At 50.7% G+C, this 18,767-nt stretch overlaps 1 protein-coding gene across 4 annotated transcripts; it reads left to right on the plus strand.

Annotated features, from left to right (window-relative positions):
- The first annotated feature begins 96 nt into the window (after positions 1–96).
- On the plus strand, positions 97–18,083 carry DHX38 (DEAH-box helicase 38). Of its 4 annotated transcripts, XM_027119385.1 has the most exons (27): positions 97–426; positions 2,464–2,805; positions 3,166–3,353; positions 4,022–4,126; positions 4,677–4,824; positions 4,954–5,072; positions 5,231–5,307; positions 5,759–5,914; positions 6,451–6,612; positions 6,822–6,929; positions 7,305–7,417; positions 8,884–9,021; positions 9,389–9,575; positions 9,721–9,906; positions 10,286–10,426; positions 10,760–10,870; positions 10,964–11,080; positions 11,246–11,353; positions 11,740–11,852; positions 12,571–12,779; positions 12,888–13,042; positions 13,447–13,602; positions 13,698–13,832; positions 14,023–14,148; positions 14,677–14,772; positions 16,192–16,313; positions 17,602–18,083. In XM_027119385.1, exons 2-27 carry the CDS (start codon positions 2,483–2,485, stop codon positions 17,684–17,686), a joined length of 3,684 nt encoding a protein of 1,227 aa, XP_026975186.1. In that variant the 5' UTR covers positions 97–426; positions 2,464–2,482; the 3' UTR covers positions 17,687–18,083. The 4 variants fall into 4 exon arrangements, with proteins under 4 accessions (XP_026975186.1, XP_026975187.1, XP_026975189.1 ...); XM_027119386.1 differs by lacking the exon at positions 4,022–4,126 and having other exon boundaries at positions 159–426; XM_027119388.1 differs by lacking the exon at positions 16,192–16,313 and having other exon boundaries at positions 161–426.
- Positions 18,084–18,767: the final 684 nt, after the last annotated feature.

Here is an 18,767-nt window from a genome sequence, read left to right on the forward strand (position 1 = left end):
GAGGTTATTCTAGTCCCCGCCCACCTTCCCTGGCCCTGACCGGAAGCCCTAGGGTCACTTCCGCCCCTATAAATATGACCGATCTCTTTAACTTCTCCTTCCCACATTCCACCTAGAGGCGGGGCGTCGCCTCTTAGACTAAGCGTGATTGGTCTTCAGGAGACTCGGAAGTGCCTCTGATCAGAGCCGCAGAGAAAGACAGTCTAGCCTTGTAAGCGTTCTGTCCCGCACTAGGAACGGGCGTTTTTCGGGCTGCTCTCGATGGTATCTTTGGACGGATAGAGGGGGCCGCGCAAAGTCTTATGGGACAATAATGGCGGCTTTCAAGGTGCGGATATTGGCTCTCTGAGGCGGTCTGAGCGAGGAGTGGCTGCGCCAGCGCCCCAGAATCCGGGACAGAAGGTCCCGAGAGTCGGGCTTGGTGAGGTGAGTGTCCATTCTTCATTTCCGACCTTTTCTTCGCCAATCGTGGCGGCTCCAAGCGGCGGATATCGGCCCCTCGCTCAGGTTCGGGCCCAGGTTTGGAAAGTCTTGTCCCTGTCACCCAACTTGCGTTACTCACCTTAGGGATGCTGCCTAGGTCCTGCAAGACCGGCCTTTCTCCTTGCTCAGGTCAGATCCAGCTTCCTGGCCTGGCCTCGCAGAAGTCCAGGGATGCTGCCCGGGGGGTCACCCTGCTCACTTCCTATTAGTCCACTCCCAGACGGACACCGAGCCCAGCAGGGCTCCTTTTGTCTTCCTCTTCTCTGTCACAGTGGTATCTCTACCAGGTGATATCTTTTACTAGAATGTCAGCTCCAAAAAGGTCGGGAGTTTTGTCTGATTTGTTCTCTTCTTTATCTCTAATGCCCAGAACAGCGATCGGCTCACAGAAAGCACTCAGTAATTGTTGAATGAATGTATCCAGTTTTTTCTTCATTATTTTTCTTGTACCTCTTGTGGCTTCTTTGCCACTAATTATTCTTCACAAGCCAACACTTAGCTTCTTATTTACTTTTCTCAGCTGTTAGTTGACCTGTTTGTCAGACTCCTTTTCCTGTGCTGCTGGCATCTTTCTTTGTTGTCCCTAGAAATTTCTGGCTCCCTGTTTCCTTTAATCAGTTTAAACTCATTCATTCATTTATTCCTCAGACGTTTATTTTGCTAGGCACTGGGCAAAGCAGTCAACAAGACAGACAAGGTTCTCTCTCCTGCATAAAATGACATTCTAGAAGTATATTTTCTAGTTCAGACTACTGAGCAGAACATGCAAATCCTACCTTCCTGTTTAGATTTCCTCACATGAATACAGATGTCACCAATAGGTAGCTTTCCCTTTTCTCTTCTGCCTGATGGCATTTTAAAAAATGCAACTGTTGTTCATACTATATGTTCAGTCTGTTTAACAATATTCTTCTGTAGAGCTGTGTATGTTAATTAGAGCTGGGTGAAACATTCTGGATTCTGGTGGTACCCTATCCCTTGACAGTTCTTTGCTTTACTGGCTTGTTGGAATGAGGGAAATTATTCAAGCACTCAGAATAAGTAGATTGTGTATAGTGGGAGGTAAAGAGGAATTTGTTTTAAGTTGAATGCCAGAAAATCCTACAGTTACCTACTTTTCAGAAATACCATTTACTAGCCTCGTGATTCTCATTAATTTTTTTTTTTTTGGTGAACTTGAATGTTGCTAAATAGATTTCGACTGCTGTGAGAGAAGTGTTTTCTACAAAACACAATTCATTAAAGTATGGATCACATGGATGGTAGTCTTATACGTCAACAACTCTGCTATATCTGTAGTTTAAAGGAAGGGAGAGGACGAAGAACTTGTGTAAAAAAATGGTGAGGGACCCAAATCAATACCTTGGAGCACAGCAAGTGAAATAATGTAACGATGACATTTATGTAACTTTTTATGGTTACAGAGTGCTTTCACATACACTTTCATATTTGATTCTCACAATAACTCCATGGATTAGATAGAGCAAAAAGTACTTCCATTTTGCAGGTGTAGAAATTATGCCTACCCAAAGATTAAGTTATTTGCTTACAATCATGCAGGTAGAAAATGTCAAGAGCCTGGGTTCTAATTGAGGTTTCTGATTTAAAATCTAGTGGTGTTTTCCCTAAACTCCCTTTATAGATGCCATAATGCTCTAGTAAGTGTCCCTTAGTGAGGTCTGTTCTTGCCTGGATGATACCCTCTTGGATCCTGGTGTGTGTGAGTGTGTGTGTGTGTGTGTGTGTGTGTGTGTGTGTGTATCTGTTTCTGACGTGAGTTGGGGTGGAAGTAGGAAGATCTTTTGAGATTGTCGATGACTCGATGGACAGGTCTTGGTAAGAGGTAACTAAAGGAGTTCTGATCTTGAGGGGGAGGTCAACCCCCCAGAGATCCATATACCTACGGTTATTCTGGGATGTAGCAGAGCCAAGCCTTTTCCCTTCTTATGTCTGATATCAAATGGTTTGTTTTCCTTCCAGAGAAATCCCAGAGCCTGTCATGGAGGACACCAGCGAGGATGCCTCGATCCATCGATTGGAAGGCACTGATGTGGACTCCCAGGTTGGCGGTCTTATTTTCAAGACCAAAAGTGCATCTAGTGAGCAGCATGTCTTCAAGGCCCCTGCTCCCCGCCCTTCATTGCTGGGACTAGACTTGTTGGCTTCCCTGAAAAGGAGGGAGAGAGAGGAGAAGGATGATGGGGAGGACAAGAAGAAGTCCAGAATCTCTTCCTATAAGGACTGGGAAGAGAGCAAGGATGACCAGAAGGATGCTGAGGAGGAGGGCAGTGACCAGGCTGGCCACAGTAGCCGGAAAGACAGGTAAGAGCCTTCGGGTGGACTGCCCCAAAGGGAATGAAAACGGAGGCCAGAAAATAGCATCTCATGTTTATCTCTCAGTTTTCTTGTTGGACATTTAGGACTTTATGATTTTACTGTGATTCTATAACATTGAGGCTAGATAAGAATTGGTATTTTCTTCAGATCTGGGGGAAGATTCAAAGGCACCTAAAGAGTAGATGATGGAGGTTAGAAGCACTTACGGTTGTTGCCATATGCAAACCTGCCGTACCAGGGAGATAAAGTGGAAAAGGCCAGATCACATATTTGGCCTGGCCAAAGGTTTGGGGCAGGTTTTTCTTCCATGGATAAGCCCTTTACCAGCTGCCCTCCCTGTTTCAGACATTATCGATCTGCTCGGGTAGAGACTCCATCCCATCCTGGTGGTGTGAGTGAAGAGTTTTGGGAACGCAGTCGGCAGAGAGAGCGGGAGTGGCGGGAACATGGTGTCTACGCCTCGTCCAAAGAAGAAAAGGATCGGAAGAAGGAGAGGTCGAGGGATCGAGACTGTGACCGCAAGAGAGACAGAGGTAAACTGCCCAGCAGAGTTCCTAGTGCCTGATAAGCACCTGAATTAACATGTCGGCCTTTTCCTGTTGTGGGAGTTTTCATAACACCCGTTAATTAGGGAACTCCATTTTCATGTCAGCCTGGTTGGTTTTGACCCTGTTGGTATTGGGATTAGCAGGCAGTTTAAGAAAAGAGCTGTTACTTGCAACATAGCTGCTTTGCTTGAGTGTGTGGTCCTCATTTTATCCGGAAAATTGGTGATAAAGGTGAAAATGGGTAATATGTTTGAGAAATCAGTTGACACTAGTGTTGGTGAGAGAAAAAGGACGGTGCTGTGGATCAAAGCTAGACGTAAAATCCGATACTGGCTTTCCTCAGTGTTGTTTGATTTCTGTAGCTTGTAGGCTTGTAACTATTAAATAACTATTCATTATAGACTTGTAACTACTCTTTTTTGAATTCTTGCAGGAAAATAACTTACTGTGAGTTTGAAACTTTCTAGCCAGTAACTAATTTTTGCCCTTGAAAGAATGGGGATATGTGAGTTTCAGGAGCCCATGGATCGCATTAGAGCAGTGAGGTTGCACCTGTGAGTGAGTGGGGAGGCCTGTCCTTTCTCTAGGGTGAAGATGGGTGGAAGTTAGGATGGGACACCTGTTTTCTAAGCTCTGCCGGTGACTCCTCACAGATGAGCGGGATAGAAACAGGCACAGCAGCAGGTCGGAGCGAGATGGAGGGTCAGAGCGCAGCGGCAGAAGAAACGAACCTGAGAGCCCCCGACACCGGCCTAAAGGTAGTCTGAGCTGTTGCTTGTGGTGGTTTGTGAGAGCCAAGTGTATGAGGGGCAGGGTGAGTGACTCTCATCCTCAGTGGAACTGGGTTGGAATTCCTGATTTCACCATGAATTTCTGGGAATACTTGGTTCTGAGTCAGTTGATTCAGTTGGGAAGGCTGTGGACTTCTCTGTGGACACAGATATGCTCCCTTAACATGATTTGCCAGTTTGCTGAGTGGCCAGTTTTCCAAATGGTAGGAAAGAATAGGGAGCTGGGGGTGGGTGGAGTAGGGGCAGAAGAAAGTTTTAATACAAAGAAATATGTACATTCAAGAGGGATGTGATTGCAGAGATAAATTGGATATTCCTTAAAATGTTGTTATGAGCACAGATGAAAACTGGGACATTAAAATTCAGATCTCTTTAAAAGCTGTCAAAACCATCTTATCCGTTGCAAATAGGTGCAAAGTTTATAAATAGCAAAGGAAATTTGGTGAATTGACTTTCACCTAATGGCTCTGTAGCCGTGTCTTAGGCGTTCCCTGTGGATGTGTCTTTTGTGGCCCAGATGCAGCCACCCCTTCAAGGTCTACCTGGGATGAGGAGGACAGTGGCTATGGCTCCTCCAAGCGCTCACAGTGGGAATCGCCCTCCCCAACACCTTCCTATCGGGATTCTGAGCGGAGTCATCGGCTGTCCAGTCGAGATAGGGACAGGTGACGTTCTGGATGGTGCAGTCCAGGTTCTCTGGGTGGGCGTGATTGGGGCTGGGAGGGCAGATGGTGGCTGGGGAACACATCTCAGCTTAGTGACTATTTAGTGAGGCTGGTTATACTGTTTCCCAGGTCTGTGAGGAGCAGGTACTCGGACGACACACCTCTGCCAACCCCATCCTACAAATACAATGAGTGGGCCGATGACAGAAGACATCTGGGGTCCACCCCACGTCTGTCCAGGGGCCGAGGTAAGGCAGGGTGGAAGTGGGAAGCAGGAAGCAGGGTCGCTTTTCCTGGTGGGGCTGGGCAAAGCCGGGCTGGGGCTGTGCTGCTCGGCAGGTCTGTGTGAGGCCACTGGGGATGAGCTGGGACCGTGCAGACCGACCTGCTACGTGTTCTCCCACAGGGAGACGTGAGGATGGCGAAGAAGGAATTTCATTCGACACAGAAGAGGAGCGGCAGCAATGGGAGGATGACCAGAGGGTAAAAACTACATCTTTGAGGGACTGAATGAGGGGTGGTGGCCATCTGTCAGTGAGTAGGTGACCGGGGGTGTCTGAGCACAAGGGTCATGGGTTACACTGTAGTGGAACCGGACGTTGAGCCACGTTCAGTCTCGAAGCCATGGAATCTCTTTCCAGGCAAAGGCTCTGTGGTCAAACTTCTCACCAAATGCAGGTCAGACTTAACTTTTCCGGCTGTGTGCTGGTGCCACCGTGTGGTAAACGTAAGAAGCGCCGTCATGGTGGACTGTGCTGTAAACTGCTTCTCCTCTAGGTGGCTCGTCTTACATACAGCCTCTCTTGTGTCTCTCACGAGGATTGCTATGCTGCACCAGTGACTTCTTACCAAACACGTCCTCCCCTTCTGGCCACGTCTTGCACAGAAACTCGATCTGCGCCTTGTTCTTATTGCTTTGTCTCTTGTGCCTCAGCAAGCTGACCGGGATTGGTACATGATGGATGAGGGATACGATGAGTTCCACAACCCCCTGGCCTACTCCTCTGAGGACTACGTGAGGAGGCGGGAGCAGCATCTGCACAAACAGAAGCAGAAGCGCATTTCGGCTCAGCGGAGGCAGATCAATGAGGTGAGGCTGCCCACGGCAGGTGGAGCAGATTCAGCTGGAGAAGCGGCAGGTCACATGCACCTGCCAACGGCACAGCTTGTCTCCCCGCTGCTGAAGTCATAGACTTAGCGATTCCTCTGGAGGCAGAGGGGTGGGCAGGGAACTTATCAGTAACTTAAGAAAAACCCAACCCAAATCATGACTTCCATCTTCTGCAGTAGTTCCTGGAGGGGTGCTGTTGATGGGAACTGGGAGGTCAGGCCCCGGCTCTGTGGTGTGTCCTTTGTGTCTCTCAGCGGGGCCAGGGACAGTCACCGTTTGTGTATCCATATAGAGGTTCTGCCTTAGATACAACGGGTTGCTTCTGGGAAGAGTACTGCAGGTGGTTTGGGATCAGCGATTCTTCTGTCTAAGGAGCTGCAGGGTAGAGAGGCCCGTGACATCTCTGCAGCCCCTGTGGCCCTTCTGTCAGGACCCTCTGCGTGGCCTCACCTGGGACCTTTCAGGATGGCCTTGCAGTTGCAGTCTTAACGTGGCCTCCCGTTGTGTCCTCACAGGATAACGAACGCTGGGAGACCAACCGCATGCTCACCAGCGGGGTGGTGCATCGGCTGGAGGTGGACGACGACTTTGAAGAGGACAGTGCAGCCAAGGTCCATCTGATGGTGCATAACCTGGTGCCTCCCTTTCTGGACGGGCGCATCGTCTTCACCAAGCAGGTGAGGGTCCTCTGTTGTCAGAGAGAAGAACGCTCAGAGAAGCCTGAAATGGGGAAAGAAAGAAAGAGAAAGGAAAGGAGAGGAAAAATGCCCCATCACGATAGGGGTAGGGTAGCAACCCTTCGTTTACCAGGGCCAGTACGAAGTGGACCTTTGTGTTGAGTTTAATGGTCAGTGCAGAATTTCTCTTTTTCCTCAACCTCCTGCAGCCAGAGCCTGTGATTCCAGTCAAGGACGCCACTTCTGACCTGGCCATTATCGCTAGAAAAGGCAGTCAAACGGTGCGGAAGCACAGGGAGCAAAAGGAACGCAAAAAGGTTGGTTTCTCGTCTTCTAGGGCCAGAGAGTATCTGCCTATTTTTTTGTTTTTTTTTCTTTTTTCTTCTTTTTAAAGATCATGTTCCACCTCACAGGTAGGGTTCCTATTGGCAGTTAGAGGAAACTCATTGAGCAAGAAACAGCCCTTGTGGGAGGGTATTGCATTCCTCCTCCAGGGCCTCAGTTAAGATAGTCCGGGGCCTGGTTTCTCAGGAGCTTCAGACATAAGATTGGGAGGCACGGCTCGGTGCCACTGCTACCTTGTGGGAACTTACTGCCTGCTAGATGAAGCCTGTTGTCAGATGGGACTGATTTTCCGTGGACCACAGTTGTGTCACGGGATGGAGCAGATTGACTTTTTGTGTCTTTTTCAGGCTCAACACAAACACTGGGAATTGGCTGGAACCAAACTGGGAGATATAATGGGTGTCAAAAAAGAGGAAGAGCCGGATAAAGCTCTGACAGAGGACGGTAAAGTGGACTACAGGTAGGAGTCTCGCCAGCAGCAGGTGTCTCTGAAGATGGGGCCTCAAGGGGTCTGATAGGATTCGTCACTCACCAATAGGAAAATGATGTCATTTTGAGTCTCTGGTCCCTTCCTCCTGGTCTTTTCGACTTTTCTGAGATAACATTCCTACTGTCGCCCCTGATACTGCAGGAGCTTCTTCTGTGCCAGGCAGCACCACAGAACTCACAGATATTCAGTCATTGGATACTCATGACAGTCCCATGGGACAGGTGTAATCTTTCCCATTTTTCATGCGAGGAGGATGAGGTCCAGGGAGGTTAAGTAACTTGTTTGAGGTTACCCAGCTAGAAATGGTGGAGTGCGGATCACACCCAGACAGTCTAGTTTCAGAGCCCACACTCTTAGCCACTCTGCCAGAGTGCCTTTCAGATGCTCAGTGTGAGAAAGTGTGCTTTGCACCCTTAGATTTTAGTTCAATCTAAGGAAGAACTATTTTTAATAGAGGTTTGAGAATAGAAAGGATTGTCTTCTCAGGTAGTGACTTCCCCATTCATAGAGGTATTTAAGCAGATGTTGGATAACTGCTTATTGGGCTTTCCTCATTGTGTAGGTGGCTGAACTCAAATGTCCCTTCTGAATCTCATTGAACACTCTGAAATCCTACAAAATTGTCATCTGAGTTAATAATTCTCTATAACTCTGTGAGAAGTGAGAAGTTGGTGCTATTGATCAGCCCTTGTTAGTTTCTAATTAATTTAATCCCATAGGTGTTAATTGTTAGCTGACCAGGAATGACTGGGATGTTAGAAACAGGAAGTTTGACAGAGCGTGGGCTCAAATCTGATGGAGGAAAAGTCTCTTGGGGAAGGGATGGGTGGAGACTGTAGACTAATGTAGGTAAGGTAGGACTGGTACCTTTTTCGCTCTGCAGCCTGGGGATGTACGTGTGTCGGATACTTGAGCGCTTTCAGTGGAAGCTGTAGGTAAATGTCAAGTGGGATTGTTCTCACAGTTCTTTAAAAATAAAGCCTTATGGACTCTGCTGTCCCACCAAGAGGTGGGAGGGAGTCTGACCTTGGTCATGACTGTAACCACAACTCCTCTTTTCAGCCTGTTAAGTGTGGTGCTGACATTGCCCAGGGTTGTTCCATATAAGGTGATGACCTGTGGATTTCAGCTTCTCTTCTGGCTGAAGTCTTTCAGGGCAGAGGATTTGCCACTCGCTGATCTGTAGCTCCTCTGAGCCCTCTGCAGCTGTGTGTCCTGGGGGCATTGAGCAGGTTTTGGACGATGGATTCTCAGACAGCAGTCTGGTCCCTTAGGACAGAGGAGATGAGCAGCACCTGGCAGCTGTGGCGTCTCAAAGATTTCCTGCATATTTGAAGCAGTGCTCACTTCTGGGTGTAGGAAGCAGGGCAGTAACCCAGTCAGGAGAGAAGATGTGGGAAGCCGTGCAGGGCGCTTAGGCTGCTGTGTGTTCTCAGGACAGAGCAGAAGTTTGCAGACCACATGAAGAAAAAGAGCGAAGCCAGCAGTGAATTCGCAAAGAAGAAGTCTATTCTGGAGCAGAGGCAGTACCTGCCCATCTTTGCTGTGCAGCAGGAACTGCTCACGATTATCAGGTAACTGTGTCCACCCCGGGTCGGGATTCCACTGTTGAATCAGGTGTCCCATTTTCTCCTGTGTGTACTCTGCAGCTCTTTTTCTTTTGGGTATGACAGCTGATGGAGAAGGGAAAGGATTTTTTCCCCTCACTTGGGTGCCCTGGGCTACCCTGCTTGAAGTAAGCAAGATGGCATCGTTTTGTTTTAGTTCATTTGTTTAAACCATATTGTCTTCCACACTTTTTAGAGGGTGTTTCAGTATAAGACCGTTTTCCCAGGGAAATCCTCCTCCCTGCACAGGCATGCTCCTTGGATAGCTACAGGTGGGAGTAGGAGGTGGCCTTCCACTCGGGCCGATTCACCCTTTATCTTCTCTTCCTTGCAGAGATAATAGCATCGTGATCGTGGTTGGGGAGACAGGGAGTGGTAAGACCACTCAGCTGACCCAGTACCTGCATGAAGACGGTTACACGGACTATGGGATGATCGGGTGCACCCAGCCCCGCCGTGTGGCTGCCATGTCAGTGGCGAAGAGAGTCAGTGAAGAGATGGGGGGCAACCTTGGTGAGGAGGTGAGTGGGCGCAAGCGCTGAGCTGTGTCGTTCTTGCCCGGTAGCTTCTGTCATTTGGGCTGATCTGCTGAGGCCTGGACCCAGCTCGGGGTGTGCAAGGGCGACTGGGCGCCCAGAGCTTCTGAGCGGTCTCTCTGGCCTCCAGGTGGGTTATGCCATCCGTTTCGAAGACTGCACTTCAGAAAGCACCTTGATCAAGTACATGACTGATGGAATCCTGCTGCGAGAGTCCCTCCGGGAAGCGGACCTGGATCACTACAGCGCCATCATCATGGATGAGGCCCACGAGCGCTCCCTCAACACCGACGTGCTCTTTGGGCTGCTCCGGGAGGTGAGGGCTGCGGGTCCAGCCTCTGTGCCTGTGGGGCTTGGACCACCGCCCTGCCAGGAGTTAGTGACGAGGCACTCCAGGCAGGCTGGGGTCTAGCCTGGGGAAGCTGAGGGGGTCTTTGACAGGCCGAGTTGCCCCTGAGGCCCTTGGCTGCGGGGTTCAGAGCTGGTGGTGGTTTACTCTGTTCTTGCTCAGCTGAGTGACCCGTGGTTCTCCTGGCTGTGGCTCCACGGATTCAGTTCAGGATTGTTAGGAATCTAATGAGCCATCCGTCAGCTTTGACTTCTGTTTCATTTGGTAGTGATGCTGATGAGACTGGAGGGCAGAAGCCAAGGGTCCCAAAACTGTGGGGAAGCCTCTGACTGACTTCTTCTTTTAGGTGGTGGCTCGGCGCTCAGACCTGAAGCTCATCGTCACATCGGCCACCATGGATGCAGAGAAATTTGCTTCCTTTTTTGGGAATGTCCCCATCTTCCACATCCCTGGTCGTACCTTCCCTGTTGACATCCTCTTCAGCAAGGTACTGAGGCCCTGTTTTGGAACTGCCCTGACCCTTGATGAGGAGCTGGTTGGGGGATGTGGAGTGGCACACTGAGTCGGGAGAGGTTTTGTGGGGACCCTGGGAGCCTGCGGCTATAGGGCTTGGAGGCGAAGGGCTGCACTCTGGGGAGGTTTCGCTTGGTTGTTTCTTTGGAGTGGACGTGCAGGGCTCAGGGAGGGCCATCAGGCCTGTCTGCAGGTGCGGCAGCCCTGAGAGTTCATCGGCTCTAGCCCCTGACCAGAACTGGGTCACCAGTTCCCAGTGGGGGCTTGGCCTGCATTCCCTCTCACGGTGTCCCTCACTGGTTTGCAGACCCCCCAGGAGGATTATGTGGAGGCCGCAGTGAAGCAGTCTCTGCAGGTGCATCTGTCGGGGGCCCCCGGGGACATCCTTATCTTCATGCCTGGCCAAGAGGACATCGAGGTGCGTGCCTCGGTCATGACTGGGATGAACGGGTGTGTCCTTCCTGTGAGAACTGGGGGATCTGTGTCTCACAGCTCCTCTCTGTGCCCTCAGGTGACCTCAGACCAGATTGTGGAGCATCTGGAAGAACTGGAGAACGCGCCCGCCTTGGCTGTGCTGCCCATCTATTCCCAGCTGCCTTCTGACCTCCAGGCCAAAATCTTCCAGAAGGTGAGATGGGTCCCCACCTTGGGATTCCCCCAGACTCCCCCAAAGGAGGGCAAGAGGGAGGGTGTTACTTTTCTGGCATGGGTGGGGTGTACTTTTCTCCTTGTGGGGTTTTTCCTACCTGAAGGCCTACAGCCTTCCCTCCATGAGTGTCCTGTCCGGCTCCAGGCTCCGGATGGCGTTCGGAAGTGTATTGTTGCCACCAACATTGCTGAGACCTCTCTGACTGTCGATGGCATCATGTTTGTTATCGATTCTGGTTATTGTAAATTAAAGGTAAGAGGAGACAGGCACCGGGGCCCTGGGCCTTCACCCAAAGCTAACTCAGCCAAGGGGGTGGGAAGGCAGGCCCTGGGTCCTTGGCCCTCAAACGACGATTGCTCATGGAAGTGGTGGTGGTGGTTATTGAGTGCTGGTTTTGCCATGTGCTTGATTCATTCCATCCTTGTGATAACTCGAGGTAGACACACAGTTTACATAGCTCGATAGAGATCGCGGAGCTGGAAATTTCTTGAGGTTCCTGGTTCCGAAAGATGGCTGCTTACATCGCTAAGACACTTCATTCTGTGATGTGTAGCAACCAGGGTTTGTCTTTGTCTCAAGCCTGCCTCCCTTTTTCCCCTCACTCTGTCCTTAGTCAGGTCTTTACTGTCCCCTCCTAGGTCTTCAACCCCAGGATTGGCATGGATGCTCTGCAGATCTACCCCATCAGCCAGGCCAATGCCAACCAGAGGTCGGGGCGAGCCGGCAGGACGGGCCCAGGTCAGTGTTTCAGGTAGGAGCCCTGTGCTAGCCTGCTTTCTGGGGTGGAGCCCCAGCTGGGGTGGGAAGGCTTGGACTGTGATCCTGCAGAGAGGTGATCCCTGAGGCTGGGAACCAATGGTGGGGCAGCCACTTGTTGGTCCTCTCATCACATGCTGCTGAGTGGAAGAAGCTGCCTTCCCAGGCAGCCCTGAAGTCTGAGCAGCCTTGGGTTTTAGGAAGACCTGTGTTGAAGGTATCTGCAGCGGATGACCAGTGATTACAGTGTGCCTCCTCCCAGAAGATAAATGTGAACAAATTACAGCACTGGTTCTTTTTTTCCTCCTCCAATTACTCTCTCTCTCTTTTTTGTTCCGATATGTAAAAATAATGTATTAACTATAGAAATTCAGAAAATCTAGAAAAATATAAAGAAAAAAAACCCCAGCCATAATTCTAGTCCCAGGCTCACTGGTTCCAGAAATGAAACAAGTACATAGGAGACTCCAGCAGAATGGTGAATTGGCAGGACTGAGCTTTGAGTAGGTGGAGATTCGTGATTGTAAGGGGAAGGGGGAGGTGGGGGAAAGAAATGAGGACTTCTCCTCCTTACCCGTGGCTCTCATCTGCACTGCCTCTTCTGGGTGCACAAGCCCAGTGTTGGTCCCTGTGTAGACAGCTGGGCATATTTGAGGGGCTCAGCCGGGCAGCATGGTGGGAAGTGCGTCAGGACTGCGTCTTCTCCCCCACAGGCTCTACACCCAGAGCGCCTACAAGAATGAGCTCTTGACCACCACGGTGCCCGAGATCCAGCGGACCAACCTGGCCAACGTGGTGCTGCTGCTCAAGTCCCTGGGGGTGCAGGACCTGCTGCAGTTCCACTTCATGGACCCGCCCCCGGAGGACAACATGCTCAACTCCATGTATCAGCTCTGGATCCTCGGGGCCCTGGACAACACAGGTGCTGTGGCCCTGGGAGCCGGGCAGGGCCCCGTGGGCTCTGGCGCCTGGGTTCTCCCTCTTATGGCACTGTGTCCACTGACCGTGCGGATTTGCTCCTCTCTCCCAGGCGGTCTGACCTCGACCGGGCGGCTGATGGTGGAGTTCCCGCTGGACCCGGCCCTGTCCAAGATGCTCATCGTGTCCTGTGACATGGGCTGCAGCTCCGAGATCCTGCTCATCGTCTCCATGCTCTCGGTCCCAGCCATCTTCTACAGGCCCAAGGTGGGAGATGCTGTCCGGCTCCTCTCCTCCCAGGGATCTCGGGAGGTTATGGGCTCAGGGAAGGTTGAGAGAGGGGAGTAGTTTCTCTCTGTGTTGTTAAGACAGAGTGGAGGGAGGGGCAGGAATCAGTTTCCAAAGAGTGGTTTTGCTGTTTTATGTTAAGCAGGTTGGGGTAGGGGAAGGGGTGGGCAAGATCCATGGTTCTCAGGGAATGTTTTGCAGTTTTTTCTAGGATGGCTGTGCCTGAGCCCTCACATTTTAGAATAAATATTTTGTTGTAAACTAATTTATTTTTCCTATATTGTCAGGGCACTATGTTGATGTGTTTTTAGTTGTGGTGAGGGTAGATGATAGTGTGAGATAGCTCTTCTCATTGGACCTGGACTTCCCTTTTTCCTTCCTAGGGCCGAGAGGAGGAGAGCGATCAAATCCGGGAGAAGTTCGCAGTCCCTGAGAGTGACCATCTGACCTACCTGAATGTCTACCTGCAGTGGAAGAACAACAATTACTCTACCATCTGGTGTAACGATCATTTCATCCATGCCAAGGCCATGCGGAAGGTGGGGGCAGTGGCCGAGACAAGCAGCACATTGGGAGGAGGGTTGGGATGCAGGGAAGGAGGGCTCCATCCTTGTCTACCTGTGTCCTGCTCTAGGTCCGGGAGGTGCGGGCTCAGCTCAAGGACATCATGGTGCAGCAGCGGATGAGCCTGGCCTCGTGTGGCACCGACTGGGACATTGTCAGAAAGTGTATCTGTGCTGCCTATTTCCACCAGGCAGCCAAGCTCAAGGTGAGCCTAGTGGAGCTATGGCCCCTCTGGGCCTGATACTTCTTTCGAGGGCAGAGGTCTCCTGTCTCACTGTACAGTCCTGCAGATCTGGGCTTCCCCCAAAAGCCTGTGTCAAGACAGTATTGGACTGGGTAGCGGCCCAGATGTGCAGTGTTTTGCAATGTAGCCACCTGTTGCATCTCTTCCGTAGGGAATCGGGGAGTATGTGAATATCCGGACGGGCATGCCCTGCCACCTGCACCCCACCAGCTCCCTCTTTGGAATGGGCTACACCCCAGACTACATTGTGTATCACGAGTTGGTCATGACCACCAAGGTGAGTCTTTTCCAAGGCAGCCTGTATGACTGTAGGCCCACTTGGCTGGGCCAGGCCTTTGTAATAACCCTTTGCCGCCTTCTGGGATGGGTTTTGAGCTTGGGAGGCTTAAGGCCACATGCGTTGCTTGCAGGGAAATTGAGGTTGGTTTTCAGCTGGGGGTTTGGGGAAGTTTATATGGATACACAGTTAACCTCTAGATTCCAGTGGCCTCGGCTGTGCCAGCAGGATTGTTTCCTACTTGCTGCCGCGGACAAGCAAGCCCTTTTGGTGTTGTTAGAAGGGTTTTCTGAGGGGCTGGGCCTTTTCTGTTGGACAATAGGGGCCTTTTTCTCAAGCATGGAGGAATTTGGATGGGAGAAGGGATTAGAATCCCAGTGTCTGCGGCTTTCCCTTGCCTTTTTCAGCCTCACAGGGCTAGGGGTAGGCCCTTCCCATACAGCTCCTAATTGTGGAACTGCTCTGGGAGGGACAGCTCAAAGCATTGGTCCTTCTGTGACCACCGCTTTGTGGCCCTTCTGCCTGCAGGAGTACATGCAGTGTGTGACTGCTGTGGACGGAGAGTGGCTGGCAGAGCTGGGCCCCATGTTCTACAGCGTGAAACAGGCAGGAAAGTCTCGGCAGGTAAGGATCCTGTGCTTTTCTATGGAGGATCTGTTTGTCTCTGGGATCCGCTTTCCTCTCAGCCTGGTATTAAAGACACATCGTCATCTGGCTTCCCTTCACTTCCCTGTCAAACATAAAAGTTGTGATCCAGGCAGGTTAGTCTGTCTGATCTCCCCCCACGCACTCCATTTGCTTGGTCTGCTGAGCCTTAAAAAAAAACAACTTATTATTGAAAAGTCCAAATACTCATAAAAGTGGACAGAAACAGTATAATGAGCCACGAGTTCCTCACTTAGCTTCCATAATTATCAACATTCTGCCCAACCTTGTTTCTCTTATTCCCACCCCGCTCCATACATATTGGTTTTTCCTGGAATATTTTAAAGCATACCTCAGACATTATATTTTTTCACCCATAAACACTTGAATATGTGCCTCTAAAAGGACTTTCAAAAATTAAAACATAACCTCCATGCAAATCTTACTCAACAGAATTAATCCTTAACGTTGCTAAAGTCTCCACTTCTTATTCATGTTTCCTTTTTTATTCCAAAGATAATTTTTTATAATTGATTTGCTTGAATTTGGATCCAGGCATTGAAATTTGTCATTACATATATTAAGTCTTTTATTCTGGAACAAGCTCTGCCCCCACTCATTTTTTATGGCATTGACTTATTGGAGAAAACAGGTTGGTCATCTTGTAGAATGTTCCACGTTCTGTTTTGAGCTGATTGCTTCCTCAACGTATTTAACTTCTGCCTCTATCCCGTGTGCTTTCTGTAAGCTAGTCATTAATCTAAAGCCTTGGTTAGATTCAGATTCAGCTGTTTCAGGTAAGGATGCATAAATGCATGTGGTGCTGTGAACCTCCTTTTAGATCCAGTCAGGAGGCACATAAGGTCTGGTGGTGCCACTTTTGAAGACACTAAGATTGCTCAGTGGTCCCACCAGACCTTCCATTATAAATTCTCTACCTACTTCTCGGTCTCCTGACAGTCTTGGTGTCCACTGGTGGCTACCAGCTGGAGGTAGGGCTGCAGAATGTTGTGGACTTTAGCTTCCCCCCTTCTCAGCATAGTCCTCCCCACACCGGGCCCGCACACATCTTCCTGTGTCCGTCCTCTCCAGCCAGATGTCATGTCTTCTCTATTTCCTGTACTTCCTGGCATGGTTATGAACTTGGTTAGAGCATGTAAGCACTTAGCAAATTGAGTGGAGGGCTGAGGCATGACAGGGTGAGGACTCAATCATCCAATGTCTGTCTTGGATCAGTGAGCAAAGCAGGCCTCAGTGCTGGGGCAGGGAGCTGTGTGTCCCTGCCTTTGGGAGCTGGCAAGGTCTACCCAGCACCTGGCTTGCAGCAGGGAGATGGGTGCAGGCTGGCCCTCCTCACCCGCCAATCCCCAGTGACCCCAGTACCTCTCCCTTCTCTAGGAGAACCGCCGACGGGCCAAAGAGGAAGCCTCTGCCATGGAGGAGGAGATGGCACTGGCCGAGGAGCAGCTGCGGGCCCGGCGGCAGGAGCAGGAAAAGCGCAGTCCCCTGGGTAGTGTCAGGTGAGCTGTGGTCTCGGGACTCTTGTCCTGATGGAGCCCACCAGCTGGACTGACCAGGCCCTGAGGCAGGGTCGCGATTTAAGAGAAGTTAAATGTGCAGAGGTGAATTGGTGACGAGTTGACTGTGGTCACGTGGAGACGGGAGGGGTTTTGGACATACTTTCAAGGAGTGGTGATACAGCTGCAACTCCTGGTCGTTGTTTGTTATGTTGTGATGGGGCCCAAGGTGGGCTGGAGCGGCAGAGTAGGTCTCACAGCTTTACCAGCAGGCTAGGGCTTGGACATCACAGTGGAGAGGCAAGGCCAGGAGAGCCTTGGGCACCTGCGTCTGCCCTGGTGCCTGGAGTTAGACTGCACAGGTGAAGGGCATAGTCGCTGCAAGACTGCTCTCACCTCAGTCACCACCTGCAAGTTGGGGGGTACCCAGGGTCACCCTCATTTCTCACCAACTTGTTACAAATTGGGGGATCCCCATGGACTCCCTCAGGTTTGATAATTTGCTAGAATACCTCGCAGAACTCAGGAAAGTACTATACATATTACAGTTTTATTATAGCAAAAGGACACAGAACCAGCCAAAGGGAGAGATGTATAAAGTGAGGTCTGAGAGGGTCTTAGATGTGAAGTCTTCCATTGTCCTTGGGGTCATGTTACCCTCCTGGCACATTACACAGAGTATTGTCACCAGGGAAGCTCACCGGAGCTTTGGTGCCCAGAGTTTTATTGGGCAGGACCCATGTGTTGACTTAGTCTCCAACCTCTTTTCCCTCCCCAGAGTCTGGGCTGATAGCACGAGGCTCAAAGCACAGCCCTCTGTTCACAGGTTGGTTTTTCTGGCAGGGCAGCCACCATCCTGAGTCATCTCATTTGCATAAACTATCAGATGTGGTCCACCGTGAATAACAGAGACACTCCAGTCCCTTGGGAAATTCCAAGGGTCTAGAGATACTTCCAGGAACTGGGGACAAAGCCCAGCCACAGCTGGAGTGGCGGCCTGGTGAGGTGGAGGGAAGACTCCCTTCAGAGCTCACCTAGGGGATATGAATGGAATTGTTAAAAAATCTCATAACCTGCCTCAGTGGATAGAAGAAAGAGGTGCTATCTCATTCTGCTCCCGATCACACATAGGGAAGGCGAGGGGAGTGGAAGTGTGCTAGGGGCGGAGACCCTGCAGCCCCAAAGCCTGCTCACACACAGAAGCAGCAAGACCTCAGGCTCCTCGTCCTCCTGTGCGTCCTGGCCGGAGTGAGCAGCAGTGCGATTCCTAACCCCTCTTCTGTGTCTCCAGGTCTACAAAGATCTACACCCCAGGTCGGAAAGAGCAAGGGGAACCCATGACCCCTCGCCGCACACCAGCCCGCTTTGGGCTCTGAGCTGATGCTGTCCCTGAAGAGGAGGGGGGCCAGGTGTTGAGTCATGAGCCCCGTGGCTGGAGCGCCCAGGCCTGCCGACAAAACCGTTTCATCTGTGTGCTTTCATTTGTGTACATCATGGCCCTGGGGGCACCTGTTGCGGCCAGGCTCTGCCGTGGAGGAGGTGGGAGTTTCTCGGTGCAGGCGTGGGGCCGCAGAGCAGCTGCCAGGACCACAAGAGGTGGCCGGACCCACCGTATTCAAATAAACTGTCCCCGGGACACTTGGTGTATGAATGACACGGCTTTGACTATGTTTTTTAAAATTCTTGTGTAAAACAGCACAATAGACCTAAGGGGAATTATAATTTGGTTATAATTCAGGATTTGGAAATAAATTTATTGTTTGTAAAATGTTATTGTATTTGACTCTTCTTTTCCCCTGACTGCCCTAAATCACACATTAGAGAACAGGCAGAACGCTGACTTTCCTTGGATGGATCCTTCTAGAACCTTAGCTCGCCCTTCTGTTCTCCAGGCAGTGCCTCTTAGAGGAGGGGTTGATGGGGTGGGACTCAGCTGACAGGGAAGGAGAATGGCCTGGGGCACCAGCACCTGGCAGGGCTGGGGCAAGGCGGCCATGGTGGCCAGGAAGTGGGAGGAAGGTGAGCAGCCGCGCACCCTCTGTCCTTTCCCAAGGGCGGGTTGGCTGCTCTGTCGCTCAGAATGGCTGAAGTTTCTTCCGTTATGTGTTGTGTATTCATGGAAAATAGTGTAAAATGTTGCTTATCGGTTTTCACGTAAAAGATGATGCTTACGCTAGAATCACTAGTCTTTTCTGTTGTTAAGCAGCCTCAACGGTCTGCTGAGGCGACGTCTAGTGAGGCACATGTGGCATACACAGATGCCACAAAATAAGTGGGGAGGCTCCCCGCCCCCAGCAGCTGTACCCGAATCTGCTTTGGCTTCTGGACTTTTGCCCAAGAATCTGTTTGCACTCTGTCTCCAATGCTTTCTTTTTAACTATGGACCCTTTCCATTCAGATCTACCTTCCTTCCAGCTTTAATATTCCGAATTAATACTCTGCTCTTCACCATCTCTT

The sequence above is a fragment of the Aethalodelphis obliquidens genome, unplaced genomic scaffold (assembly GCF_003676395.1).
Source record: "Aethalodelphis obliquidens isolate GAN/ISIS:26980383/991018 unplaced genomic scaffold, ASM367639v1 scaffold20, whole genome shotgun sequence".
Classification (NCBI taxonomy): Eukaryota; Metazoa; Chordata; class Mammalia; order Artiodactyla; family Delphinidae; genus Aethalodelphis; species Aethalodelphis obliquidens.